A 27,572-nucleotide genomic window follows, 5' to 3' on the forward strand; every position below is an offset into this window, starting at 1 on the left:
TGCACGGTCTCCATCACCCAAAGGCAGATATAGAGCACTTGTACATCAAGAGGCAAAATGGTGGTCGTGGTCTCATTGAACTAATGTCTGTGTACAACACTGCCATTGTAGGTCTAGGCGACTACATCGAGCTTATCAGTCTGGAAAATCAAAGCACGCGCTCTTACGTGAGGCTAAAGAAATCAAAGCCAAATACTTGTCTCCTCAGCCCACCAGCCAATCCTCAACAAAGCAGAGACTGAAGGCCAATATAGAAGCAGAGAAGATCGAGGTATTGAAGAACAAGCCTTTGCATGGAAGATTCTACAAGAGCCTCGACAGGCCATTTGTCGACAAGACTGCAAGCGTTGCCTGGCTCAGTAGTTCCGGGCTCAAGGTGGAGACAGAAAGCCTGATCATTGCAGCCTAAGACCAAGCACTCAACACCAGATACCATCAACGCAACATCCTCAAGCAACAGGTCAACAGCAAGTGCAGAATGTGCAGCAAAGCAGAGGAGACTATCAGCCACATCATCTCTGAATGCACAGTGCTGGCCCCAACCGAGTACATAAATCGTCATAACAAGGTAGCCAGCTATCTGCACTGGTCAATCTGCAGTGAACTTGTTGAGCAAGTACCTGAAAAGCGGTATGAACATACTCCGAGACCAGTTTCCAACATCGGAGACACTACCATAATGTTGGATATGGCAGTGCAGACAGATCGCACGATACCTGCAAACCGCCCTGATATAGTGCTCCACAACAGGAAAGAAAAACGATGCCTGTTGATTGACGTAGCCGTACCAGATGATTCTAACATCATGGTGAAGGAAAAAGACAAACTCACCAAGTACAAAGATCTGGAGATCGAAATTAGGACGATGTGGAATACTAAGACGAGAATTGTACCAGTGGTGGTTGGAGTCCTTGGCTCTATAAAGAATGGTTTTGAGAAGAACCTTAAGGAACTTCCTGGCTACTACACTGCCCAAGAAGTGCAGAAAATCGCACTACTGGGAACAGCACACATCTTGCGAAAAATTCTGGATTGAATCTCTATGTCCCAGGTTGGTACACGGTCAACCCAGAAGCCACCGGCTAATGCCGTGATCCATTTTGGAAATAATAATAATAAATAATACAGATAATGTAAAAACTGTTTTATATTTTTATATTAAATTATATTTTTATATTATATTTAGATGTAAATATAACCAACATAGACATGTATGGTCAACATAATATAAATAAAATAAAATAATAAAATAAAATAAAAAAATAAATAAAAAAGTATAATAATATAAAAATATAATAATATAAAAACATGTAATTAATTGGAAAAAAATAGTTAAATAGATAAAGATAGAAAAATACAGAAAACAGAAAAATAATTAAAAAACAGTTGGGATTCGAACCAACGACATTTCAGACCGTTTCAGACCATAGAAATCGCAGCCCAATTGGGGTTATTGGGCAGGTTATTGCATGGCTGCGATTTCTATGTTTCATACGTGACGTCCGTGCTCTTCGAGTTCGGCTATTCAAGATTATTGGAAATGTGTGACATATAGCACATGACATATGACAAGCCGAAGTTACTGAATACTTCCGAGCGATCCCGAAGTTCCGCCCTATCTAAGGGTTCCAAGGGTTCCGCCCTAACCACGCGAGCCGGAGCCAGAGCGAGAGCGCCATCTGTCGTGGAGTTTGGACACATCCGTGGTATTGGTGTCATAGATCTATGGTTGGTGTTATGTTGTTTGAATCCATAGATGGCAGCTCGTAGTTCTAGATTCTCCCACCTACATAGTGCGCGTGCTGTTATTTTAGCAACTTCCGGCTGGTAGCGGTAGAAAGTATAAACAGCTAGAGCACGACGTATATACATAGATACAAACACATGTGTTTGACCTTTGTACACACACGTGTATGTGTTTGTATATATCTATGGTAAATCCATAGATATATACAAACACTTGTATTGCCGACTCTTTTGCGCGCCTCGCGCGCCGGCCGATGCGGCGTTCGTAGGGGGCGTTACAAAAAATGGTACTTGCCACTTCCGGTACGCCTAACGTTATTGTATGGGGTTGTTGAACTGGCAACGTTGAAATAACGTTAGGTAATGTATACACAATAACGTGATTAGGGCCTATAACGTGATTTTTCTACTGAAACGTAATTTGAGTATGTGCGCGTGCGTGCGTGCATATATATATATATATATATCAGAAGTAGATATAGAATAGAATATATATATATATATATATATATATTAATAGTACATAGACTCCTTCACTACATAGTGATAATTCCTGAATAAGCATTCTAGGTAATACATCATTATATATACATAGATAGATAGATAGATAGATAGATAGATAGATAGATAGACAGTTAGATTAACACAAACACATCTATTCTCTCTCTCTCTCTCTCTCTTTCTCTCTCTCTCTCTCTCTCTCTCTCTCTCTCTCTCTCTCTTCTCTCTCTCCTCTCTCCCTCTCTCTCTCCCCCCCCCCTCTCTCTCTGTATCTATATATATATAGTTGTTCAGCCGAATTAGTCCGTACTCGCATAACTAGAGAACTCCGCACCTAGAGAAAGACTAAATATTTCAGATCTCTGGCTCTTGACAAACAAAGCCGCTCTTGTCCAATATTATAGCAAAACGACCGTGTTGCGTGAATGATGAACGGTCTAGACATTTATCGTTACTCTAGACAGTTGCTGTCCTTGGAGTAGGAAATCATTCTGACAGATCAGAATCAGAATCATTCGATCTTCATTTCAATTTATGATGATTTCATGCACATTATGAGATTCATGATGAATCAGAATGATTACTCCAGCTGTTACTCAAGCAATAACGGTAAGGTCGTAAAAGTGAGGGAAACACGAGATTATACTGGAAAATAAAAGCTCTAACTGCTGTACGAAGCCATAACACATGACGCGCCGCGCGCATGCGCAAACAATTTGTCGAGGCGCCACCGGCACACGGCGCAGATAATATGTCATCACTATAATCCGACAACTATTTAGTATATTTAGCTTACCGTAGAAGAAGCAAAGAGATTTGTGGCATTCGTCTCTCTCACTGTGCTACTGCATATCACACGAGTTGAATTCTTCTAGGTCGACCAGATCTGTACGTAGATATCATGTTATATTATAATCCTGCCGATAATCAACAGATTGTGATTATACAGATACACGACGCAAGATTTACCGGCCGCATGTGCGACAAAACTCAATTTTGATCTAACAAAATCAATCTGTCTCACCAATACTCACTTTGGGCACACAACTCAATTCTTCACAAAAGCAATTATGTGAACACAAAACCAATTCTGTCCAATCCTGTCCCACAAAACTCAATTCTTGAACACAAAAACTCAATTCCTCGTCAATCCGTCCACAAAGACTCAATTGGTGAACACAAAATCAATTCTTCAATTCCTGTCCCACAAAACTCAATTTTGTGAACACAAAACTCAATTCCTTCAATCGTCTCCACAAAACTCAATTTTGTAAAACACAAACTCAATCTGCTCAACCGTCCACAAAACTCTATTTGTGCCCAAATATGGCACACGCATTAAGAAGCGCTGGGAAAATGTGTCCGCGTCGCCTATCTTGTTTCTTCAACTTAGTGACCCATTTCTCCATCCAGTTTCTGAGACCAAGGAGCCCTTTCTGTACATCGTGTGCCATATTGGGCAACAAAACTCGAGTTTGACTGACAGAATTGATTGTACAAATGGATTGTCAGGATTGACAAATTGATTTTTGTTCACAAAAATTGAGTTGTGGCGATTAAGATGCTTGTGTACAAAGCGATTTTGACAAGATTGAAGTAATTGAGTACAAATTGATTTCGCTCAAGTTCACAAATTGAGTTGTGCACAACTTATGTTTTGGAAATGACAGAATGATTTTGCTAAGTTGATCTTTTTGTTACAGCATCCACAATAAACTCATTTTTGTCAAGTTTATAGGTACAAAAATGCCTGTCCTGCATGGCGCCCCGTAGATAGTTGCAACAATCACATGGTGTATCTGTATAGGCAACAGCGGCTCAAACCCTCCGTTGTAGAGTTGGATGAAATTGTTGGAGCATTTTACAAAATTTAGTTTCTCTCTATTGATTATTTCCAGATTGATCCTATTGATTATTTGCTCTTGATTGTTCTTATTCTAATATTTTCACATCTAATGCTTTCTCCCTCAATTCACCCCTCCCTCGTTCTCACTCTCAGTTTCGTTCTCTCTATTTCTCTCTTGCTCTCTGTTTGTAGCCAACTCTTAATTCCTGTAAGAACAATTCTCTCTCCGTCCCTTTTCTCTGATCACATCCTTTCGAGCGCTGTCTTTAAGCAGACGGCGCGCACACACACACGCACGCAAGCACGCACGCACCCTTCACCAACACACCACACACACACACACACTACACACACACACACACACACACACACACACACAACACACACACAACACATACACGAGGAGGGTATCGCTAACAAATACATACAGACGCACGCCCGCACACGCGCACCCACGCACACACACACAAGCAGGCCCTCGCAAACAAGCACATACAGACACACGCCACGCACGCACGCACGCACCACAACACACACACACACACACACACACACACACACACACACGACGCGCGCGCGCCGCGCGCGGCATTATCATTCACGTCGTTTTGTTTGCCGTGAATTTTAACCTTGTAAACATTATCTACATGCTTTACATCATCCCCTCTTCATCCATCGTGGCAAAACTCCTAACAAACACATACAGACACACGCACGCGCGCACACGCACCCATGCCACACACACGAGCAGGCACTGGCAAACATACATCATACAACACGCCACGCACCCACGCACCACACCGCACGCGACACGAGCAGCACCTCGCAAACAAACGCACACACCGCACACACCACCCATGCACACACCGACTGAAATCGGCATCATTTATCATCACGGATATTATTTTGTTACGTGGAATTTAGCTATTAACATTATCCTCTGGCTTTGATAAATCATCTTCCTCTAGACTATAAACATCTCCCTGGATGCGCCTTATTATCGATCCGCCTACACCTGGCGGATCATTGCAGTTTTCACACCGTTGCAGGTCGTGTGCAATGTAGGACCCGATAAGAAATCTTCCTTTTCATCCATCCAGGTGGCAACCTTCCCATTACATGACAACGAGATACTATATATATATATATATAATATAACCGTTAACTATATATTATGTGTGTGGGTGTAATATTCACCTATTTATTTATTTATTCTATCTATCTACTAGCTATATATCAACCAACTTATCATCTAATTTATCTATCTCTCTCTATCGCGTCTATCTACTCTATCTATCTATACTATCTATCTATCTATCATCTATCTATTCTATCTATCTATCTATCTATCTATCTATCTATCTTCTATCTATCTATCTATCTATCATCACTATCTATCTATCTATCTATCTATCTATCTATCTATCTATCATCTATCCTATCTACCCATCTATCTATCTATCTATCCATCTATCTATTCATCTATCAATCTTATCTATTTATCTATCTCATCCATCTATCTATCTATCTGTCTATCTATCCACCTATTTGTCTGTCTGTCTGTCGGTCTGTCTATCTATCTATCTTCCTATATATATATATATTATATATATATATAATTCATACAAATGGTTCTCTCAAATTCCCCCACTCTCTCTCTCTCTCTCTCTCTCTCTCTCTCTCTCTCTCTCTCTCTCTCTCTCTCTCTCTCGCTCACTCACTCTCTCCCACTCTTACTCTCACGCGCTGTCTGTCGCCAACCTTTTTTCTTTGCGTTCTAATCGGCATTATTTATCATTAAGTGACGTTTTTGTTTGCCTTGCTATTTTTAACTCATGAACGTCATCAACATGCTCGTGCATCACCTCGCTCTTCATCTATCGGTGACAAGCATCGGCGGATTACATGACACCAATGCAGAAAAAAACAAAGATGACAATAAACAATAGCAAGTCAGCCAGGGTCACCAAGTCTAACACTGTGTGATATGAGCACAACGGTTGCTTCAGGCGCGCGGTCAATGCGACAGCGCGCCGGTATATATGAAGGGTGAGTCGAAGGAGAGGAGTCACATCGTGTCCAAGAGGCTCCTGCGGTACACACCCACACACACAGACACACACCCAACGAAGAAGCAGCAAGGTAAGCCGATATGCCGTCGTTGTTGTCAGAAACAGGGCAGGTAAACATGTTCAGCTGCCTACTGTTAGATATAGAGCTGTATAAAAAGCCTGCACGGGCCCACAGGCACTTGGAACGTCTCAATAATTAAAATAGATAAATAAACACGAATGTATTTACTACCAAAGTCTTAATGTTTCTCTACTCTATTTCGCCTATTATTGCCGATAATTACCTGTAAATGCCGGTCAAATGCTCATCTGCAACACACAAGTGCACCGCACGCACGCCCTGTGCACAAACAACACGAATAAGAGAGATGAACTTTTTTTTAGACGTTCCAAGTGCCTGTGCACGGGCCCCTCTGTTCTCTCTACACATAATTAAGCGTTATATAAGTTGTCATAACTATTCTATGTGCTCTTAGTCTCATGCATAAGGTCTACTCTTTATATCCGTGGCACATGTTACAGTGTGCTATAAATCTAGTGGTAGATATCAGATGAAGAGTAGCAAAACGATATAGCGTTTTGTTTACGCTACGTACAGCTTTGTTACACGCGCCATATTTATATGTAGTATATTCTTGGGTAGCATATTTACACGAAGTAAATTCATATTTGGTATATTTTCACGCAGTATATGTAATCATGTGTAGAGTATTTGACAGAGGTACGTCACTTGGTATGTTATGTTATTGGTAATATTATGTGTTTACATAATATTCATTAGTATGTTCGTTTGTTGTTGATATGACGTTACGCACACGCAGGCATTCAACACCCCGAGTAACCGATTGTAACCGATCATCGGTTACTTGGGTCCAACCGATGATCGATTACGAAATTACAACCGATTGACAACACTACTTACTATGCAGTTATAACACAAGCGGTCACGCAATGTGCTATTCCTAACCGCGTTCAAGTTTAGCAATGATGTCATCGCGCTGAGAATATCCTGTGACTTATTCTTGACCGCGTTCAAGTTTAGCAATGATGTCATTGCACTGAGAATATCCCCTCAGCTTTTCGCGTAGCCCTGCTACATTAGTATATGCTCTGAGCGCGAACTTGATTCGGTTGCCAGTGAGTTTATCAGAAGAATACCCGGCTACAGTACACATCAGTTGAGCGCTGTCGCTCTGCGGCACTTGTTTCTATTCGACAGGCAGGCGAAACGGAGCCTAAAGTAGATCCCAGGCGCGCGTTTTAGCAGATGAATTGAGAGAGATTGGCAAGTCTGCCTGTGTCACTCTGATTGTGTATGTGTGTACAGCACGGGCACGAGCTTGTATTCGCGTGAATAGTGTGCCTATATAGGCACTATTGTTTGTAGTAAAGTTAGGTGCATTTATCTGAAACAACCTCCGCGACATCGCTGCTACAATATACAGCACACACTGCACTACATTGTGTTTTTATAGGGTTTAAATACACCGCAAGTCCTTCGCTAAATTTACCGAGACCCTGCAGCGGTGTCGCTAAAGTTGTTCGCTAAATAACGAATAACTTTAGCGAACGGAGCTTTGTGAAACATGCGCGGACGTGTTCTTCGCTATTTACCGATCAACTTTGAAAGTAGCGAACGAACATTAGTGAAACGCGCCCCAGATAGGTTAAAATTACGCTACATAAAAAGTTTCATGGTTCAATATTTATTAGAAATATTTTTTTTAAATGTTTTAAAACTGACGGCTATACTGTTGCTTACAACGACGGTGGCGCCGCTGGCAGCGCATCCACTGAAAAAGTTGCGCAAAGCAATATTTCGGCTACAGGCTACAGACCGAGGGTGTTTCTTATTTATAAATTTTAGAGCAGAAGGTTTGCAATATCTTATTAACGACACTTAGTTTCAGTTATAATATGGATGAATTTGTTCTAAAATGAATATCGTTCAGTTAAATAGAATTTAGGTATAACTATAATTAAAAATTTTCTGATTAGCCCTCGGTCTGTAACGTGCAAAATAAATTGGAAAATGTGCAAATTTTCAGGGTGGCAGCACGATTGCGGGTGTCATGTCAGTGCCCAAAAATGCAAATTTGAAATGCAATGTTGTTTTATGGGTGCTTCTGAGCTATTGAGTAATATTTTTGTGACAACATCTTTCAAAATAAAGATGAATTACATGTATTCTGTACTGTATAGGCCCTGATTATAAATGATGTATTAACATTTTAGAAATGCTACGTTAGAAGATAGTTTTGAGTGCATTATATATAAAAATTCAGATTTTTTACTTTGACAGTTACTTTGAAAGATGCTTTGACAAGGTTTTGAAATAAAAATACAAGGGCTAAATTGGAATGTCAATTTACAACAAGTTAGAACTTAGATGCATGCTGTGTGCCTATAATGATCATTTCTCAGAAATTATCATTTTTAAAAAGAATAATACATTAAATTGTTAGTGTTACGGACGTTACTAAAATTTGTTGAATTCACAATTTTATATACAAAGTATTGTAGACTTCTAAAACTGTGAAAGCATTGCAAGCATTGTATTACAATGTGAGCTACACTATGTGTACTTTTAACATGTTTGTTGGAATGTATGTTATATATATATATATATTTATATATTATACCCTGGCATTGTAATCGGAAAGATGTACGTGTCGCCGGAGCATGTGAAACGGTTGCAGATGTCTGTCGCAAGCCGGCATGTGACTGGGAGACTGCATGCCTTGAACAAGACAGCGTATTTAAATAAGGAAATCCGAAGCAGATGTGTGTGTGTGTGTGCAATGTCTCGACATAGAAGCTAGATGGGAATAGCGATCAGTGTGACTGCCATGGCCGAATGTTGCCGGCGAATGTAAAAGGTTGAAAGCTTGTTTCGTCGTGCAATGACGTCACAGTGTCGAGTATACAAATTTTTTTTTTTTTAAATAGGGTTAGGGTTAGGGTCACAATGCACCTTAAAGCAGGAGTTTGAGTCCGTACGGACGTGACGACACTGTTACGTCATTGAGCGACGAATTCGGCATTTTCATATTGCTTTTGCGGTAATACCAATATCAACGTTAATATTGACTGTGGATCGGGATACCAAGTAATATAAGTGCGTAAATGACGCGCACAAATACGAAGAGAAAGGTGAGGGCCGTAGCACACGAATTGTAAGTGAAATCGCGTGAAAGACGCGAGCATTGAATTTATGGTGAGAAACAGTCAAAACAAGGTGAGGTCGCTCGGTTAAACAACGTTTTGTCCCGCCTTTGTGACACCAAATGACATCTTTCTTGCTAGAAATTATTAGACAACACCCTCAAGAAGACCTCTGTAAATTTTTAAGAGTGTAGCCCCACATTAACCAAAGTGACGATATGGGGGTTTAAACGGTACTCTGAGCAACACACAGCACTGAACCGAGGTCTATTTTTCGAAATCAATTTTAAATTATCAATTTTAAATTTTTGTGTGTGTGCTTCACAACTCCAGTGCTTGCCCTGTCGTGACTTTACTGGTACGAGCGAGCTTCGAACTGCTGGCATTTCTCTTGTCTCTGGACAAGAAACGGCAGTGCGCATGCGTTGCGTTGATTTCTAAAAATAGACCTCGGTTCAGTGTGTTGCTTCGAGTGCCTACCCGTTCATATCTGAGCTGCGGGGGGGGGGGGGACTCCATTATGGTAGGTATGTGCCACAGTTATGACCCCCATTTTCATCTCCAAATTTGCATACTGGAGTCCCCCTTTTTTCACATATTTCCCGTCCGGGAGCATAGGTCGTACAACTGTACAAGTTTTTTTCATTCCGGAAACCCATGATGAATTCTCATGAATTCAGAATTGGTCCCTTGGCAAGTTTTCTGTATTCCGGGGATTCTGTTCCCGTTCCAAGTCCATAGTGCTGCCGCGGCCACAGAGCGCGTACGTGTCACTGCCTTTTCTGATTTTATTACTTTTTTCAATAATAAAACAACAAAAAGCAGTGACACGTACTTGCACGAAATACACATACTGTAGCAGCACCGCACTCAAGGCTAGTTCCGGATACATCCTCTTGCAAACGTCCGGTTCTGGAGCATCATGCTTTCCAGCAAACCGTAGTTCCAGAGACCCCCATTTTGATCTGCTGAGTTAGTACTGGAGCCCCCCAATTCCATCTCTCAAGTATCACATACCTACCCTATTTTGCAAGGAGTGCCGCTCCCCCCCCCAGGACCTGAGCCATGCCTTTTCAGGCTGCAAAATTTCCAAAAGGCCCCTACATCAAAACTGGTGTGAGCATGTAACCAGCAATAGGTGCTAAGATGAGCAAATGTTGCCGAAATGTCTGAGTAATATTAGTGATTGAAGACACTATTATTGAAATGGAGATCGAGACATCATTGATCACATTACTGGCATACAATTCAACAATGGTAGCACAAATTAAACCTCGACTCACTTAGTTAATTGCTGTATTGACATTGTATGGCATCTCTATTAATCTATACCAAGCCCCCAAAAATTGTTTAAAAGGATACATTACTCTAGGTTCTTCAGATATTTTCAGTTCAGGGCCGCGTTTCACTAACGTCCGCTAAAAGTTATTCGTTAACCGACGAAAGTTGTTCGTTCACTAAATAGCGAACGAAGGCATACCGAATGTTCAACTTACCGAATAACTTTACTGATCAACTTTACCGAACAACGCGTTTCACTAACGCTTCGCTATGCTCTCGCTATTTAGCGAACAATTTTGCATCAGCTGGCGGCAACTACAAACACGTGGCGCAGTTGTTGATAGGTTACGCTCTGTATCATCTAATTTCTGTATCATTTTAGGCATCAAACGGTTGTGTTCTGTCTCTGAAAACTCTTTCCCTTCGTAAATGTCGTCTTTCATTATCTCGATTACAAGCTTGATACAATAAAAAGTTTGCCATGCTTGTCACTATACACTCCGCTGCGTGCAGTTGTGCTCACTGCTTGCAGTTGTGCAGTTGTGCTCACATACTATACGCTGCATGCAGTTGTGATGTCGGCAATAAGAGTTACTCGAAATAATTGCTAAATGTTTTAGGTAGGTGCGTGCTAATTGCTGTGTCGTATGGGTGCTATATTCTCGGAGCTTGCTACGTGCTAACGCGTGTGTCACATCTGTCAATGCCCAAGCTCTCCTCCAACAACCGGTTTGCAAACAGAGACTACACTTGCATGTAAATCTGTGGCATCGATAGCATGTAAAGACTCACAACACACATTACAATATATTATGAACTATCGGAAGATTAGAGTAAAACATATAACATTTTGATATTTTTAGCTCATCTGACATAGTCAGATGCAGCTTGTAGAATCGCATGAGAGTGCGTCCGTGCGTCCGTGCGTCAACAGTTGGGCACAAATCTAAACGGCTCTACGTACGGATTCAAAATTAGGGACGTGGGGGGTGTAATCCGAAAACGAGTTGGGATGTCGAAGCTGGGGGTCAAAGATCAAAGGTCAAGAGGTGTAAAAGAAGGGGGAACATTCCCTCCTTATAGGGAGGAAATGCAGAATTGCCGCACAAATTTAAACGGCTCGACCTAGGCTCGTGATAGTCGGTGTATAGCATCATGGTAGGAAAAGCGATCACTGTGCTGAAATTGGAGGTCACAGGTCAAAGGTCAATGGGGCACAGGGCTGATTTTATACATTTTCTGAGGACATGGTCTGACGGAGCGATTGAAAAACTTTTTTGTTTCAGCGGTGACTTACCATTTTTATGGCTTTATTGAAAGGACCATGAAATGTACTTTCCGCTGACATGTATGCGAAGAGTAAGTGTCGGATAAACTTTTGACCCTCAAGAGGAGGGTTAAACATGGATTTGTTGACTGTTAACAAAGGACAGAACTGCTTTTGCTATTGTGGATGTGAGGCTACAGTTGCACAGTTCAATTGCATCTGAGCCTTCACCTACAAGATTATTATACAATATTTAACATTGTATTATATCTACAGTTTGCACTTATATGTTATACGCACCTGCAGCTCATCGGCATGGCAGCCGCAGGATACCGCGGTGTATTAGGTGGATACCATGGACACAGTCACGATTTCGGTCGAGACGGAAACGACCATGGCTTAGCCGGACAACCATATGGCGGATTCGCAGCCCCGTTCGGCAAAAGACGTTGAAACAACATTGAAACAACGTCAGCCATCAAAGTTGGTGAATTAATTTTTGTGATAGTACATTAACACGTTGAAGAGACGTATTTTTGGTGGGTAAAAGCACAACATAATTTCAACCAATATATAACGTTGAAACAACGTCTGTTTTAACGATGAATAGACGTTGTACATTTCAACGTTGAATAGACGTTGTACATTTCAACGTTGAATAGACGTTGTACATTTCAACGTTGAATAGACGTTGTATATTTCAACGTTGAATAGACGTTGTATTTTTTGTGGGTAAAAGCGCAACATAATTTCAACAAATATATAACGTTGAAACAACGTCAGATTCAACGTTGAATAGACGTTGTATTTTTGGTAGGTAAAGGCGCAACATAATTTCAACCAATATATTACGTTGAAACAAATACGTCAGTTTCAACATTGAATATACGTTGTGCATTTCAACGTTGAATAAACGTTGTATTCTCGTTGATCGACGTCATGACGTAGTTTCAAACAAGATTCAACGTGGAAATGACGTCGTGTGCACTCCGGAGCTGTTTTTATTTTAATTTAATCGATGAGTGATTCATCATCGATCGCAAATCGATGAGCATTTCAATAATCCGGACATCGAGTGGCATATAGATGTATTTTACTGAATAAATTGAGTTTATTCCTGATTTGTAGTTATTCGTCTGTCTATTACGAAAATTCCTTGTCCAGTTCCGATCTAGTGTAATACACGAAATACTTCTATATTAAATTAAAAATCTTTTCTTCTAAAAATAATTCGCTTGCTTGCAACTGTTTTCAACTTTGGGTGGCTAATGTAAACATTCAAACAAAATGGAAACATGCAAAATCATGAACACGTAAACCCCATACAACAAAGCTCACGAAAAATATACATTCCAGGAAGCCAATATGTCTCCATGTCAAATTCAGCTAAGCGTTTGTGCATTATGTAAGAACGCGTCCCTACTCTATGTCAGAGCGCCACGGTTGAGGATTGGGAGGGTGATGTATGCTGCCGATGTGTGCTCATGTGCCGCTGGACAAGTTATTGTCACATCATTCCGGGATGCGTAGCGAACGGAATTGAACAGTGCAATGAATCAGTCAGTTGGTTGGAAGAAAAGTGAAATTATGACGTTACACTGTAATTTCTTTGATATATAAAATACTTAGAACTGGCATCTTGATGATGCTACGTAAGAACTTTAATTTATAACATGAAACATTATATACATCGGAAAGGCACGTTTAGATATATTATATGGACGACAATGAGGGCTACGCACGTGTAAATAACACGTAGCTACGTAATGCTAACGATACGTTTAGAGAAAAACTGACTACACCCAGTTCTGCTCTGAAGACTCGAGGCCCATTTGATTATTAAGGCTAAATGAAACACGCGTGCACTCTACGTGCACAGTTAACAGAGCATTCGATTTATTACATCATTCTGGGTAGGCATATGCGTGCATGGTTCTACCTTATGCTTTTCAGACATTCGCTTTCGTTTTCCTTTATGCTTCTGTTTTCCAGAATTACCGTTAGTCAGACGCAGAGTTTCCAGTTTCTGGCTACTGTTCCATACAATAATGCCTGCTTTAGTATTACTACCAGTGCTGGAATCGACAACAGGAAGATAAGCGATTTTTTCATTGGGTGTATTATTAGTAATAAGTTACGATAGGTCCACGCGTCAACTACTCAGCATTAACCCACTTAACCGCTGTACGGCATGCAGTAACACGTGACGCGCCGCCGCGCATGCGCAACAATTGTGTCGATGGACACCGACGCGAGGCGCAACGATCGCCTATAGAGTGTTTTATCACATGTCATCACTAATCCCCCCCCCATATGTATCAAGAGCTCATAATAGAGAGCACTCTATTATGAGCTCTTGAAATTGCTACATAATTTGTGTTGCAATCCTGATACGGACGTGACTTTGACTTTGACATACCCATAACAAATTGTGATCAAATGTCAATAGTAACGTCCGAGCGTATTTATGTCAATATCTGAACATTCTCCACTTGAATGATCGATATTTATATGTTTAATGTCTGCATGCACAATAACATGGATATTGGACATGATATCATTTTCCATGCACATGTATTTAAAGATTTTGTTGAAATAAATAACGTCCGAACGTCACGGAATATTTTACAGACAGCCATATATTTGTCTCTATTTTCAACTTTCTCTAATGCATCTGACACAAATCCCTGATGTTACTTCCTGTGGAATGTTCCACTTTAACTGTGAGTAGGGGTGTTATGCCAACAGCATGTCTAAATTTGATTTTTTACATCAAAGTTATGGACGTTATATTTGACCGACATGCAGGCACTGATTTTTTATTTGATTTATTTGATGTGTAATCGCATTATTTGAGGAAAAAGAGTAATGGTCATGAAGATAAGACATTCAATGTATGTATTAATGATACTTCCAAGGTTATACTGTATTTATGTGGGTTTTAAATTTTAGTGCAAAATGTAAGTGTTTTTTTGACCGTGTCTACTAAATTTAAAAGAAGATAAAACATTAAAAAATTATATATTTTAAGGATTTCTTTGTTTCATCAAACAAATTTATCCCATTTCTAACCATAACTAAGACATTATAATGGAGGGGAATAATATTTAAATATTTATACATGTTAATTAGCATGTAAAAATGACACGTCACAAAATGTTCTGAGAAAACATTGACATTTTCACACTAAAACATGTATAAAATTTGTATCCCATGACAAATTCTGGTCAAAACTATTGTTTTTATCTCTACAGCTTAAAATTGAAACTCTACTATATTCATAATTTGTTATAAACAGATATATGGAAAAATATGTCCCAAAAAGTTACGGACGTTATTTATTACTGAATAGCTCAGAAGCACCCTTATGACAAACATGAACGCATAATTATCTAAATTTGTAGGTATATGCTATTATTTATGAATTTTCTATCATAATATACTCTCAAATTCTAGGGGAAAGTATCCCTTTAATTTTTAAATAGGGGGGTATGTGTAAGAAAGTCGGGATCAAGGATAGTTTGGGAATTGGGACCCCGGCAATTATATGTTTTTGCATTATGTGCTAAACTAATCTGGGGTGCCAAACTAGGCTTGATTGAATAATTTTATCCGATCTCTATGGTTCATGTAAAAATAAGCTTATCTCAGTTAGATCCATAATCAGTTATAATTACTTACAACGACGAAATTTTTGTCCATCTCTTCGATAGATTTCCTCAGGTCTGATCTGAGATAAACTTATTTTTATGTAAACTGGGCTTGGGCCGAAAGTCATTCCTTTGTTTGGTGTGTTACTGCTATTTTTATAGTAACGGTTTGTTGAACTAATTTTGTCGTTCCTTTAAATATAGGTCTGTTGTGGAGGCAAGCAGTCAAACAAAGACTAATAATAACCCGACACGTGATAAAAGCTACCAATCAATAAAGAAAAATAGTGTTGAGGTAAGGGTATACCATTACTTGGTTCTCCATAGGATTTTCGGTGGGCAGGTTGTTTGGAGATGGATGGTGAGGGCATGTGTCATATTTGGGCACATTATTGTCTACTAATGAACAGGAAAAGATTGAAAACAAACAGTAGCATGATCTTTAATATGGCTATAGAAGCATGTTGATGTTGAATAACTGATTAACTGATTAACTTGATTACTGATAACTTGATTAACTGATTAAGCAATTAAGGCATGGCGGAGGATTTATGAGGTGTTGCAAATAAGCTTCAGTTTCTAATGCATATCAGACCCAACATTTGTAAAAGGCCTGTGCAGAATTAATGCTGCATTATATTAATGATAATTGTAGTATATTTATAGTATACTAGCAGACTAATACCCGTACAACGACCAAATTGTGCCTTAAAATATAAACTTCATGTAAGTGACACAGTTGAAGTTAAATATTTCATGCAACTGAAAAGAAAACAGAAACAAAAAAACATTTTGGGAAGAAACAAAGAGCGAAATTCTATAAGTGAGCAGGGGAAAAAGTGCTCAGTTGGTGACCACTTGGCTGAAAGGAAAATACCGCAAAATCTATCTATCTATCTAGCCATCCCTCCATCCATCCATCCATCGCATGTCATGCCATGCCATGCCATGCCATCCCATCCCATCTCATCTCATCCTATCCCATGCCACCCCATACCACCCATGCCATGCCATCTCATCCCATCCCATCGTCTTCTATCCCATCCCATCCCATCCTATGCCATCTCATGGGATTCGATCCAATCCCATCGCAGTCGACCCCATCCCATCCATCCCATCCAATCCCAAACAATAAAAAATAATATAAATAATATAAAGAACATGAAAATAATAATAAATAATAATAGTAGTAAATAATAATAATAGTAAAAAAAAGAGTAATTTTTTCAATTTTTAACTTTTTTAAATTTTTTTAATGAATGTAGTACGCTGAAGTAGATACTAAAGAGTAAAAAAGTAAAGGAGAAATTTTTTCTCACCAGCTTAGATTCGAACCTGGAATCTCGGGTTATGAAACCATGCTCCTACCGACTATGCTACGACGGCGGGCAAGACACGCGAAATAATTCCCATGTACGTGATGATAGAATTTTGATTTTGACAATTTTTTTTTACTTTTTAACTTTTTTAAATTTTTGTCCCATGCCAGAACCATCTCCCAGACGTGGTGATTCTGATATATCTTCAGTTACCGCGATTGAGTGACAAATCACGGAGAACATCGAGATCAAACAAACACACACACACACACAAGATTAGCCAAATTATAGTATAGATATATATATATTGTCTGCTAGACGTGATGCGGCCATGATGGCGAGGCGCGCCGAGGATTGACACTTTGTGTCTTCCAATCACAGTCTACGCCGCACCTCTCTATTATAACTTCTAGGTATAATACCATTAGAGCACGGAATCGCCGATTTTCAGGAACTAGGGCATTCTGCTAGGCTAGAACGGTTTCCTTCGATAGAGTTTGGAACAAATACGAAAATAACACGCTGTTTAGCGCACTGCGCTAGGTCCTTCTGTTCCATTTTCGCATCTCCGTAAACAGAATAAGCCCCGCCTTCTTCGATGGGCATGAATGGGGCGTCACCGACGTGACCAGTTGCTGGTCTACTGTGTTTAGTTTTCGTAAATAATGAAATGCCTGGCCGATGCTAGACTGGTACCCGTTCGCCACCTTCACTCCGGCAAGTATCCTTCGCTACACTGACGCTGTTAGTGTAGCGTGTGGAACTGTCAACCGGGTACCAGTCTAGGCCGATGAATTTTGCAATGTTTACATGCCACAGCGCCATCTATTGGATGTTTTATAAGTAAATATGGGGATTTTCAATAAAATAATGCGTTTTTAATGTATTTACCACGATTTACGTATAGAAACTATATGTTATTTGTACTGATTTCTCCGTATCTTTTCTTGGAGTTTTCATCGTCTTTCAATGCCTTTCGGTAGATTTTTCGGCGTTTTCTGCGTGATTATTATTTTGCGCAGGCACTCATTTTGGAAATCCTCCAACATTTTTACTTCTTCCTTAAGTACATGTTTCACATTTAGGAAAGAAGGTAAAACTGTGCATTCGTATAATTTCACTCTTGCTTCTATAGTATGATTTCCATAATTTTGCTCTTCTGCCCATGATAATATTTCCCTCATCATGAACCTACATTTTTCAGTTCGGACTCTTAATTATCATATCATTATAACCTCCTATATCATTAATGAAATCCCCTAGGTATGAATATTTGGTGCATTTTTTGATTAGGCCAAAACAAAATATATGTGTGGTTACCGTTACATGCCGGAAAAAATAGGGTAGGTAGGTATAGGGGAAACATTTTATTTTCTTGAAATATTTTATTTACGAACCATGTCCGAAGGATGTGCGTTGTGCCTTTTGAAGCAGGAACTGGCCAATTCATTTTTTATTTTTTTTTTATTTTAAAGAAAATTGACAAAATGTTTAGGGTCGCTGGGAATAAATAGGGTCAGTCGGGAAACCGTAACCACACCTATATTTTGTTTTGGCCTTACTTGGTTGCCTATTAATTTGTTTTGTTCATATTAAATTCTAATCTTTTTGATTCAGCTAATCTTGAGCATGACTGAGCGATTTTTGTTACTGTTTAAAAATCTCCAATTCCTAGAATATCGTCCATATATAATCATTGTCATCTTCTAAAACTACAGACCATCTGCTGACCGCTGTGGAGACGCCGGGCCTCGAATTTGGCGCACGTCTCCACTGCGGACAGCGCTTCATACTTGAACATCTCTGCGGTCGCGTGCGCATATCCCGCGGAACTGCGCGTCTCATCCGCGCGCAGCGCTTAGGATCAACAGCAAAGCTGTTGTATCATATGTCTCTCTGGATGTCGCCACCAGTGTGCAGGATCTGATTCATGGCATTTGCTTGTGCTTTTGAAACTACAATCTGACTCCGTCGTACAATAAAATTGTATCAACTTGTTTCTTAATACACAGAAACGTATTACATGGTATTAGAAATGGGGTACGAAGATGAATACTCAAGTGCGTCATCAAATAACGGATGAAATTAGCGAAAATGGGAACAGGCACTGTTACAGGCCCATCCAAAATTTTAAACAGGGCCTTAGGCAAATTGAACAGGCCCTTACAAGTTTGAACAGGACCTTAATTTTGTTCAATTTATTCCATTATCAATAAAAGTATTAACTTTGTGTTTATTAGGCATACTCATACAGGGTTAGAAATTAGTTTCAAAATTTACAGGCCAGCCAGACCTGTAGGTAAGGGATTTTACAGGCCCGCCAGCCAAATTACAGGCCCTGGCTGGCGTGCCAGGGACGGTTTTGCATGCTGGGGTGGATTTTCTACGGGCCCGTCGGACTTGCTAGTATTAGAAATGTTTGCAAGATTACGATTTACAGCAATACGCTAGCAAATATATGTAAACGAATATCAGTACCATGAAGGTGAGTGATTAGTGGTCATAATAAGCTGAGGAACGTATACACTTGCTTCTTTATTGGTAGCAAATTTTGATGAGAAAAATCGGTTAAAAATGCGGGAATCGGTTGTCTCACTCTTGTGTTATTATCTACTCTTGATACTATTAGCACCCTGAGTAGCACCCTGTATTAGCACACATAATGAACCCTGAATGCTCGCGGGGGTAGGCAAAAACATGGGGGCAACCCATTACGCATGCATGGGGGTGAACTGGCACTATTCTAATCATAATTATTGCCTGGCAACCTGCAATGCAGATGTGTTAACTCTCAGCTGAATGAAATTCTTGCCTGCCTGAATATACTTGGATTTTAGCAACTCAATGGAGTGAGGTTATCACGCACGAAGGGTGATGCCATCTTTGATTATTGATGACACTTGCACGCACCATCTCGCAACAACTGCTTTTGCTATTAGAGCCCCTTCCACTCGCCTCCTCCCCCCACTCTCCCCCCACAACCACCACTACGCTCGCGCTCGACGCATATCCATGATAACATGTTAATATAGCGAAGTCATTAAAGTTACACAGCTGTATCTTTATTACTGTACTACCGGTATAGCAAAGCCTATATAGCTATCATAGATTTTAGATCTGTATTAGTGTACCAGTCTCTCTACTATAGTACAAGTGTTATGGGTTGTATCAGTGTTATAGACGATTCGTAAGGCATGTCGAGAGATGCCCGACTGTGTGTAGGCATGTGATCGTATAGGTCGTAATGTTATGAACCTTGCGTTGTGTATTCGTCTCCACCCGTTGTTTCTGTTCGTGCTTGCGTTTCCGCTTGAAGGAAATGTCAGACTTGCCTCTTGTGCGACGTAAGGCGAGTAGCGAATAACTTCACAGTAGAGATAACACGTATTTGTTGTAACAGACTTGATGGTTTTATTCTACTCAGCGAATCACTAAATACAGACTAGGTAATGTTTTACAACACATATATAAGTTCTTCTACTTCTTCACTATGTGTGTCTACGTGACTGACTAAGACTAACTGGCTAACTAAGTGGCTTCGACTGGCTAACTAACATGCGACTACTAAAGTTCTGCGTGTCGCGGGGCGCAGTGGGTTTTTATATCCATCGCGCGTGTGTGTCATGGTGGGGGGGGACGCGTATATGGTTTGGTGCGGGCGCGTATCTTCTGACCATAGTGTTGTGGCTATGGGCGTTTTAAATGTTATTTTCACCATTGTTCTTGATGAGTATTTGTTATATATATATATATACACTGTTACAATGCACCTTATAATACACTGATATATATACACTTTATAATACACTAACTGTCACTAGCACTAGCAGCTCACACAGCTAGAATAATACAACTAACTGTTAATGTTATAATACACTTGTAATACAGGTACAAACTGAGGATCTGTTTGATACCTATTCTAACCTACCAGAAACTGTTCCGTCAGGACTTCCAGAGTTTCTTGCACGCGTAGAGCCTCTTGTCACAAAGGAGTTAAGAAAGAACATAACAAGTCAAGCGTTTAATGGTGAGTACATCACATTAAGTGATTAACTGTAATCCCAGAAGTGGGAGCTACATTTTTATGATGGTGAAGTAATGGGTTATCTGGTTGAATATATATGTAGATTGATTAATTTAATAGATCTCAACTTGTGTTTAGGTTATGATGTCAGCTGGGCGGCAGTGCATAAAGCTGTCTCCTGTGTTCACACACTGCAAAATGTCGACTTCCAGAAAGAGGTATGATAAGTTATTGTTCATTAATTATGTGTTCTTCGATTTGTTATACAGGTTTGTGTTAGAATATACATATTGCTATGTAGATGGCATTTACACTATAGTGTACCTGATAGAGTATAGTCAATGTTATCGTGTTTGACACTTTTATGTAGTTGTTACTGACTGTTTCAGCAAATGGAGTGCACAGGGCTGTCTTGGAACTGTGTTGGGTCTGTGATTGCAGCAATGTATCTTTTAAAAAACAAGATTTAGAAGAATGTAAAATTGCTACAACTATTGTGTAGTGATATTTCACATTACGTAGTATATGCATTCCAGAAAAAAATATCCATAATATGAAAAGCTGTAGTGTGAATGAGGTTTTTCTATTGAGGTCCATTTATGATTATATAATTGGAGATGCGTTCCTACAGAAAACTTTTTGGCTGAAAAAATACTAGAAGCACAATTATGAATGCAAGTAAACATGGTCAAATTTAAATATTGAACATTTATTGATGTAATTCTGTAACTTATTAATTATAGAAAATAAAGAGAGTATAGAATAGGAATTACTATGAGGGAGAGGGAGCATTGGCCTGGCCTGTCTTTGTTATCACTATCATTTCTGGGTTTGTCTGCTACAGGCTCTGACCTAGAAGCTAAGATAAGCTGTTTGTACAGCTAGCTTCCTGTAGCAGCTAATGATGCCAACTCTAATAATATTTGATCTTGTTAGTTGTTTGTATTTAATAAACAGTTCATTAGCGAATTTACAGGTCTGTTGACTATCTCATGACGTCTACCAGTGTTAGTAATATGGATTTCCATCAGGATGTGTTTTTATTCACTCCTGATTTCATTTTGAAGCATATTTTACTTTCAAAGTTAGTAATGCTAGAGTGAGAAGTGTAAACCTAACATTGGATAGGGCTGTGTATAGCTAGCTTCACATAGACGTATCAGAAATCTTTGACAGCCATGTAACAGATATGGTCGACATGATCACGAAGACTGGTGTACTCACAAGGGGGCATTCTGCATGTGGAACATTGACCGGCCACATCTAAATCCAGGCAAGCCGGATTTTGTTATGGAGACACCCGCTTGTATGACAAGTATTGCCTTCCACCCAACTGAACCAACACTGATAGCTGGTGGCTATTTCAATGGTATGCTTTATTAGAATTTACATTAACAAGTGTCGCCATATATATGTTGTATATTCTTAAAACCTTAGCCTTAGCTTAGCTTTTAAGCTTAAAAAGCTATAAAAAAAAACCTTATTTTAAAAAGTGATTACGTTACTGTAAATAGTAAAAGTAAAAAAATTATGTCCACTTTTTCACAAAATGTAAGTGATTCTGTTCACTTTTTATGGTTAAATTGCTGCATTATACTTCCTATTTTGCTATTCCGTTCGATGTGCACAAACATGCACTTGTGACTCATATACATGGCCCATTGCAAGCATTTAATGTCATGATCAATATATCAAATCGCCCAGGTTTTCTGGATTTTTAACTAGTTGAGAAACAATCTTATCAGGTAAGAATTTGAGGATACATATGTAATCCCGTTAGTACTTACTTTTAATGTAAAAAAATTGCAACCAATATTTTACAAATATACAATACATCATAGAAAGTATGTGACGTAGTCAATGTAACCTAGCTCAAGTCATTGGTGAATAAAATTTCCATTATTCACTCCCGATTAAGTATAAATATGGCTCGTAGGGTCTATGTCCCCCTGACCTCTGTTTGACCTCGCTCGTTTAGCTATTTCTGACTAACCCTAACCCTAACCCTAATCCTAACCCTAACCCTAACCCTATATATATTATATATTATATATATATATATATTAGTCAGAAATAGCTAAACGAGCGAGGTCAAACAGAGGTCAAGGGGACATAGACCTTATCTGCATAAATATGCAGCGCAGTGACATATTTGCAAACTACAGTGAAAGTTTAGTAAAGAATTTGAGCAGCATATTAGGAGATACATATGTATTATGTGAACACATAATTTGGCAGTGTTATTGTTATTTTATTCTGTGAAATAATCTTCTAAGGACGTGTGGAATTTCATGTGCATCCTTGCAGAAGAAGAAGAATCCTATAATACTGTTTGTTATGTGACAGTTTGTTAAAAATACAGCATTGAAATTCATGCAGAGCATGTCACGTGCCATTAGATAAAGACCAATATTGCCCAACGGGTTGGCTAAGAGAGTAGTATGTCAGATCTGGTAAAACGTATTGGTGATGTGACATGCCGAATTGTCACAGGGTTGTTTAGTTTATTAGTTTGTTAGTTAGTTGTGATTGTTTGGTGCTGCCCTCGAGTGGCGAAAGGAGAGAAAAGCTAGACGAGGGTAGTCACGAACAGATGGCAGCACTAGGCCACCATGCTGGATCAGATAGAGAGCAGAAGGAAGCATTCTGCTGCTTAGAAATTTCTATCGGTCAACATCTACGAGGTTATCGTGTGCCCCAGGGCACTTTATTGCCCGCGAAGTTGGCGTGGTCATTCCTATGGTGGCATAATCTAGTCCGATCATGTACTTTGCTCCTTAGGGGTTTTTGTTTGTTCACAAATAAACCGTCTACCCCGCACTTGATTGTTGGAGTCTTTTTCCGGACCTCACAAACGGTGCAGTCGACAGGATCCCACCACTGTAGATGATTCACCACCTGAAGGGGTCTTTGGTCTTTGGTCTGGCAGAAGAACTGGTCTCGGACTTGCATGGCAAGGGTACAGGTGGAAGCCTACAGGTTGCGGACAGTCAATGATAGATCCGACACATCTGACACTGAGGATGAAGGCCACTTCGTGGTTTGCCACCCACGGGAAGTCTCAGCTGGTTGCGATGCTGGATCAGATAGAGAGCAGAAGGAAGCATTCTGCTGCTTAGAAATTTTTATCGGTTAACATCTATGAGGTTATCGTGTGCCCCAGGGCAGTTTGTTGCCTGCGAAGTTTGCGTGGTCATTCCTACGGTGGCATGATCTAGCTCGATCATGTACTTGGCTTCCTAGGGGTTTTTGTTTGTTTACAAATAAACCGTCTACCCCGCACTTGATTGTTGGAGTTTTTTTCCGGACCTTACAAATGGCGTAGTCGACAGGATTTTCAAGTACGGCATCCATTGATCCAAGGAGATGAACAAACCCCTGAGGGAGAAGGAAGAAGCGATGAGACGTCAATAAGACGAACATAATCGGCATGGTTTTTTAGCTCATCTGACATAGTCAGGTGCAGCTTGTAGAATCGCATGATTGTCCGTGCGTTCGTCCGTCCGTCCGTCCGTGCGTCCGTCAACAGTTGGGTACAAATCTTAACCGCTCGACGTACGGTCACGATATTGGGGGCGTGGGGGGTAATCCAAAAACGAGTTGGGATGTCGAAGCTGGGGGTCAAAGGTCAATGCGTGCGTGCGTACGTGCGTGCGTGCTTGACACGCCGTCGCCTGCCTCAGTAACGTTTCTGTATCTGCTTCAATCGCTCGTTCTTCACGAGCGCCGACGTGTAATGCACGAAGCCGCACTCGTCTAGCCCGATCAGCTTGTTCTTGACGGCGGGACTCGCCGACGAGATGGTCGCGTCGGCCTTCAGCGTCAGATGCTGCTTGCTGTACCTGTCTCCGACGAGATCCTCGATCCAGTAGCCGTTCGTGAAGGCGGCTCGGGCTACGTGCAGGTTCCAGAGGAAGCTCTTCGCCTGCTCGTGAATGAATGTGAGCAGAGCGACGCCGGCGTTGCGCGCGTACGTCCACGTGCGCGGCTGTATGCGACAGCCGGGCGTCATGATGAGCACGGCGCCCTGTGCCGCCACCTGGCGGGCGACGCTGCACACGCGGTCGATCTGCTTCTCCTTGATCGTGCGACCCTCGTAGTAGCGGTGCGCCGACACGTAGATCGTCGCCGCCGCCAGGGGGCGCTCGTCTTCGTCGAGCTGCTCGATGCTCTGGCTGCGTCGGTTCGTGCCGTTGCGCGTTTTAGTGTTCGTTCGGCTGCCGCTCTTCGACGATTTGCTCGCCTCATCCGGGAACTTGAGCACGATGTCCATGCGGTGCGCGAACTTGTGGCGCCACCTGGCTTTCAGTTTGACACCGCCCAGGTAGCAGCGCACTTGGTGTGTCTCAGTTGTTTGCTCCTGGTTGGGTCGGTAAGCTTGGTCTAATACCTTGAGGAGCATATTCTCTACGCTGCGCTCCTAGAGGTATACATACAGAAACAAAATCATTATCAACGTAATTGAGTCAATAAATGAATGCCTGGCTAAAGATGCCAGCAAACACAAACGAACAATTAAACAAACAAAATATGGGCGTGGGGAGTGTGCGCGCGTAAGCACGCGCGTGTACGCGTGTGTGCATAACTGAACTATACCAAATTATACTAACTGAACTATAACAAATATATATTGTTATAGTTCACTGATTATACAATACTAAACTATAACAAATATATATTGTTATAGTTCACTGATTATACAATACTAAACTATAACAAATATATATTGTTATAGTTCACTGATTATACAATAATGAACTATAACAAATATATATTGTTATAGTTCAGTGGTGTGCATTCGTGAGTGCGTGCGTGCGTTTATGGATGTATATAATTGCGCCCACACACTCCTACTGCTCCCCGCTATCTCGATTTCTCCTTCTCTCACACACATACGTCCTCGTTTCCTCTTTTGCTTTTGCTGTCTTTTTCACTGTTTTCTCTTTCTCTCTCTTTCTTATTGCTTTATTCAACTTTACGAAGAAAAAATCAGCGAGGTCGGATATTTGTATGCACTGGAGTGCACGCAACACATCGGTAGTTGAAACCCCATCGCTATCTACCAGCTGCACAATAAACACCCTTTCTCTCAAGGAGCAAGAGCGTCTACTCGCACGCCCATTCTAATGATTCCTAGCTATCAAAACTTGCACTGTATAACTCTGTATAGAAATGTTCCCCCATGTACTCACGCGAAGAGCGTGCGAGTGTTCATGTGAACCCATCAGGAACTAACGTCACGACGTCTGTGCATTGCACATACCAGAAAAAACGTCGCGCCGATGAGCGACTGCCTTAGCAGTCTAGCTGTGTGGCAGGTATCGCGATTTTCCGTCTGTAATGCTCCGATGAGCAGGCGGTATGCTATTGTCATCGCCCGCGAAGAATGCATGCGGTATCTCTACAGATACAGTCCCGCTCTCTCGCCTCCCCTTCTCTCTCTATCTCTCATTTCCCCCCTCTCTCTCTCTCTCTCTCTCTCTCTCTCTCTCTCTCTCTCTCTCTCTCTCTCTCTCTGTCTCTCTCTCTCTCGTATTGAAACGCATCACAATTATAACCATACAGGTGAAGTTGTTGTGTGGAACCTCGGATTAGATGAGGATACACAGCTGGCTGCTTCAGATGAGAATTCACACCGAGAGCCTGTCACCCAGGTGCAGTGGATCATCGATCCGAAATCTCGCGTTATTGCAAAGTATCATGTAAGTACCACCTAATGAAAGATAAAAACAGATAAAGTAACCCTGCCGGTGGTGACTGCAATGGTCACAATCCTGCCAGTGATAACCCTGGCAGTGGTGACTGCAGAATGTCTTATTTTATAACTCTTGAAACCGTGTATGCAATGCTTAGTACTGATTCTTTGACGACCACGCCAGAAATATACATACATACAGGCCCGTAGCCAGGGGGAGGGGGGTGATTCGGGGGTTCGCACAACCCCCCCCCCCGAGCAAAAAAAATTAATTAATTAGTAATTCCTTAGGTATTGGATAATCCAGTCCTCCTTTCATGCACTTCATTCTTACCCAGGTGATTTTTGCTTTCAAACTTTTGCCTAGAGTAGTAATAGTATCCAGAGTATGCCTACTTCACTTGGTTACATTTCTTTACAGAATAATTTAATGAATGTTGTGATTCCGTAATTTGAAACTGCTTGTCTTGAATTCAGATGACATCTTGGACAATATTCTGATAGCAGAGACACATTACAATCCAAGCTAATGTTACATTTTGCCGTCATTGTTTGTTTTTTATTTGATCTGAAAGTATTTGTACAATATTGGGACCGTGAGTTGTAAAAAGAGCTGTTATGAGGTACTCGATGTGACATACAAGTTGCGTCAATATTATTTGTGACTGTAGTTGGTATCTTGCCTTTTTCATGGAGTACCATAAATGAAGAGAACAAGGAATTTATTGATCTATTATATTGAAAGAATTGCCGAGTATATATTTTTTTGTTACCATATTTTTTGTTGTAAAGTAAACTCTGATGACATGATTTGTGAAACACACACTTATATCAATTATATATCTATTTCATACTTCAAAGTTTTTACCAGTTGGCAATCTGAATGTTACATCTATAACTAGAGCACTCGGAGAGCACAGACCTCCGCCAAGGCAGCTGAATTCTCTCAATGTGAAATTTTTAATTAATTAATTAATTAAGTGGAAAAATTAATTAATTAATTAAA

At 40.5% G+C, this 27,572-nt stretch overlaps 1 protein-coding gene across 1 annotated transcript in view; it reads left to right on the forward strand.

Moving 5' to 3' along the window:
* LOC106807368 (WD repeat-containing protein 34-like) overlaps window positions 1-27,572 on the forward strand; it is a gene marked incomplete at its 3' end in the record, with an annotated part of 46,690 nt that overhangs the window by 5,546 nt on the left and 13,572 nt on the right. The window contains 6 exon segments of the mRNA XM_014809685.1: window positions 15,733-15,823; window positions 20,736-20,874; window positions 21,010-21,089; window positions 21,261-21,316; window positions 22,059-22,240; window positions 26,437-26,573. Coding sequence (XP_014665171.1) covers window positions 15,733-15,823; window positions 20,736-20,874; window positions 21,010-21,089; window positions 21,261-21,316; window positions 22,059-22,240; window positions 26,437-26,573 — 685 coding nt within the window.

The sequence above is a fragment of the Priapulus caudatus genome, unplaced genomic scaffold, assembly GCF_000485595.1.
Source record: "Priapulus caudatus unplaced genomic scaffold, Priapulus_caudatus-5.0.1 Scaffold210, whole genome shotgun sequence".
NCBI lineage: Eukaryota > Metazoa > Priapulida > Priapulimorpha > Priapulimorphida > Priapulidae > Priapulus > Priapulus caudatus.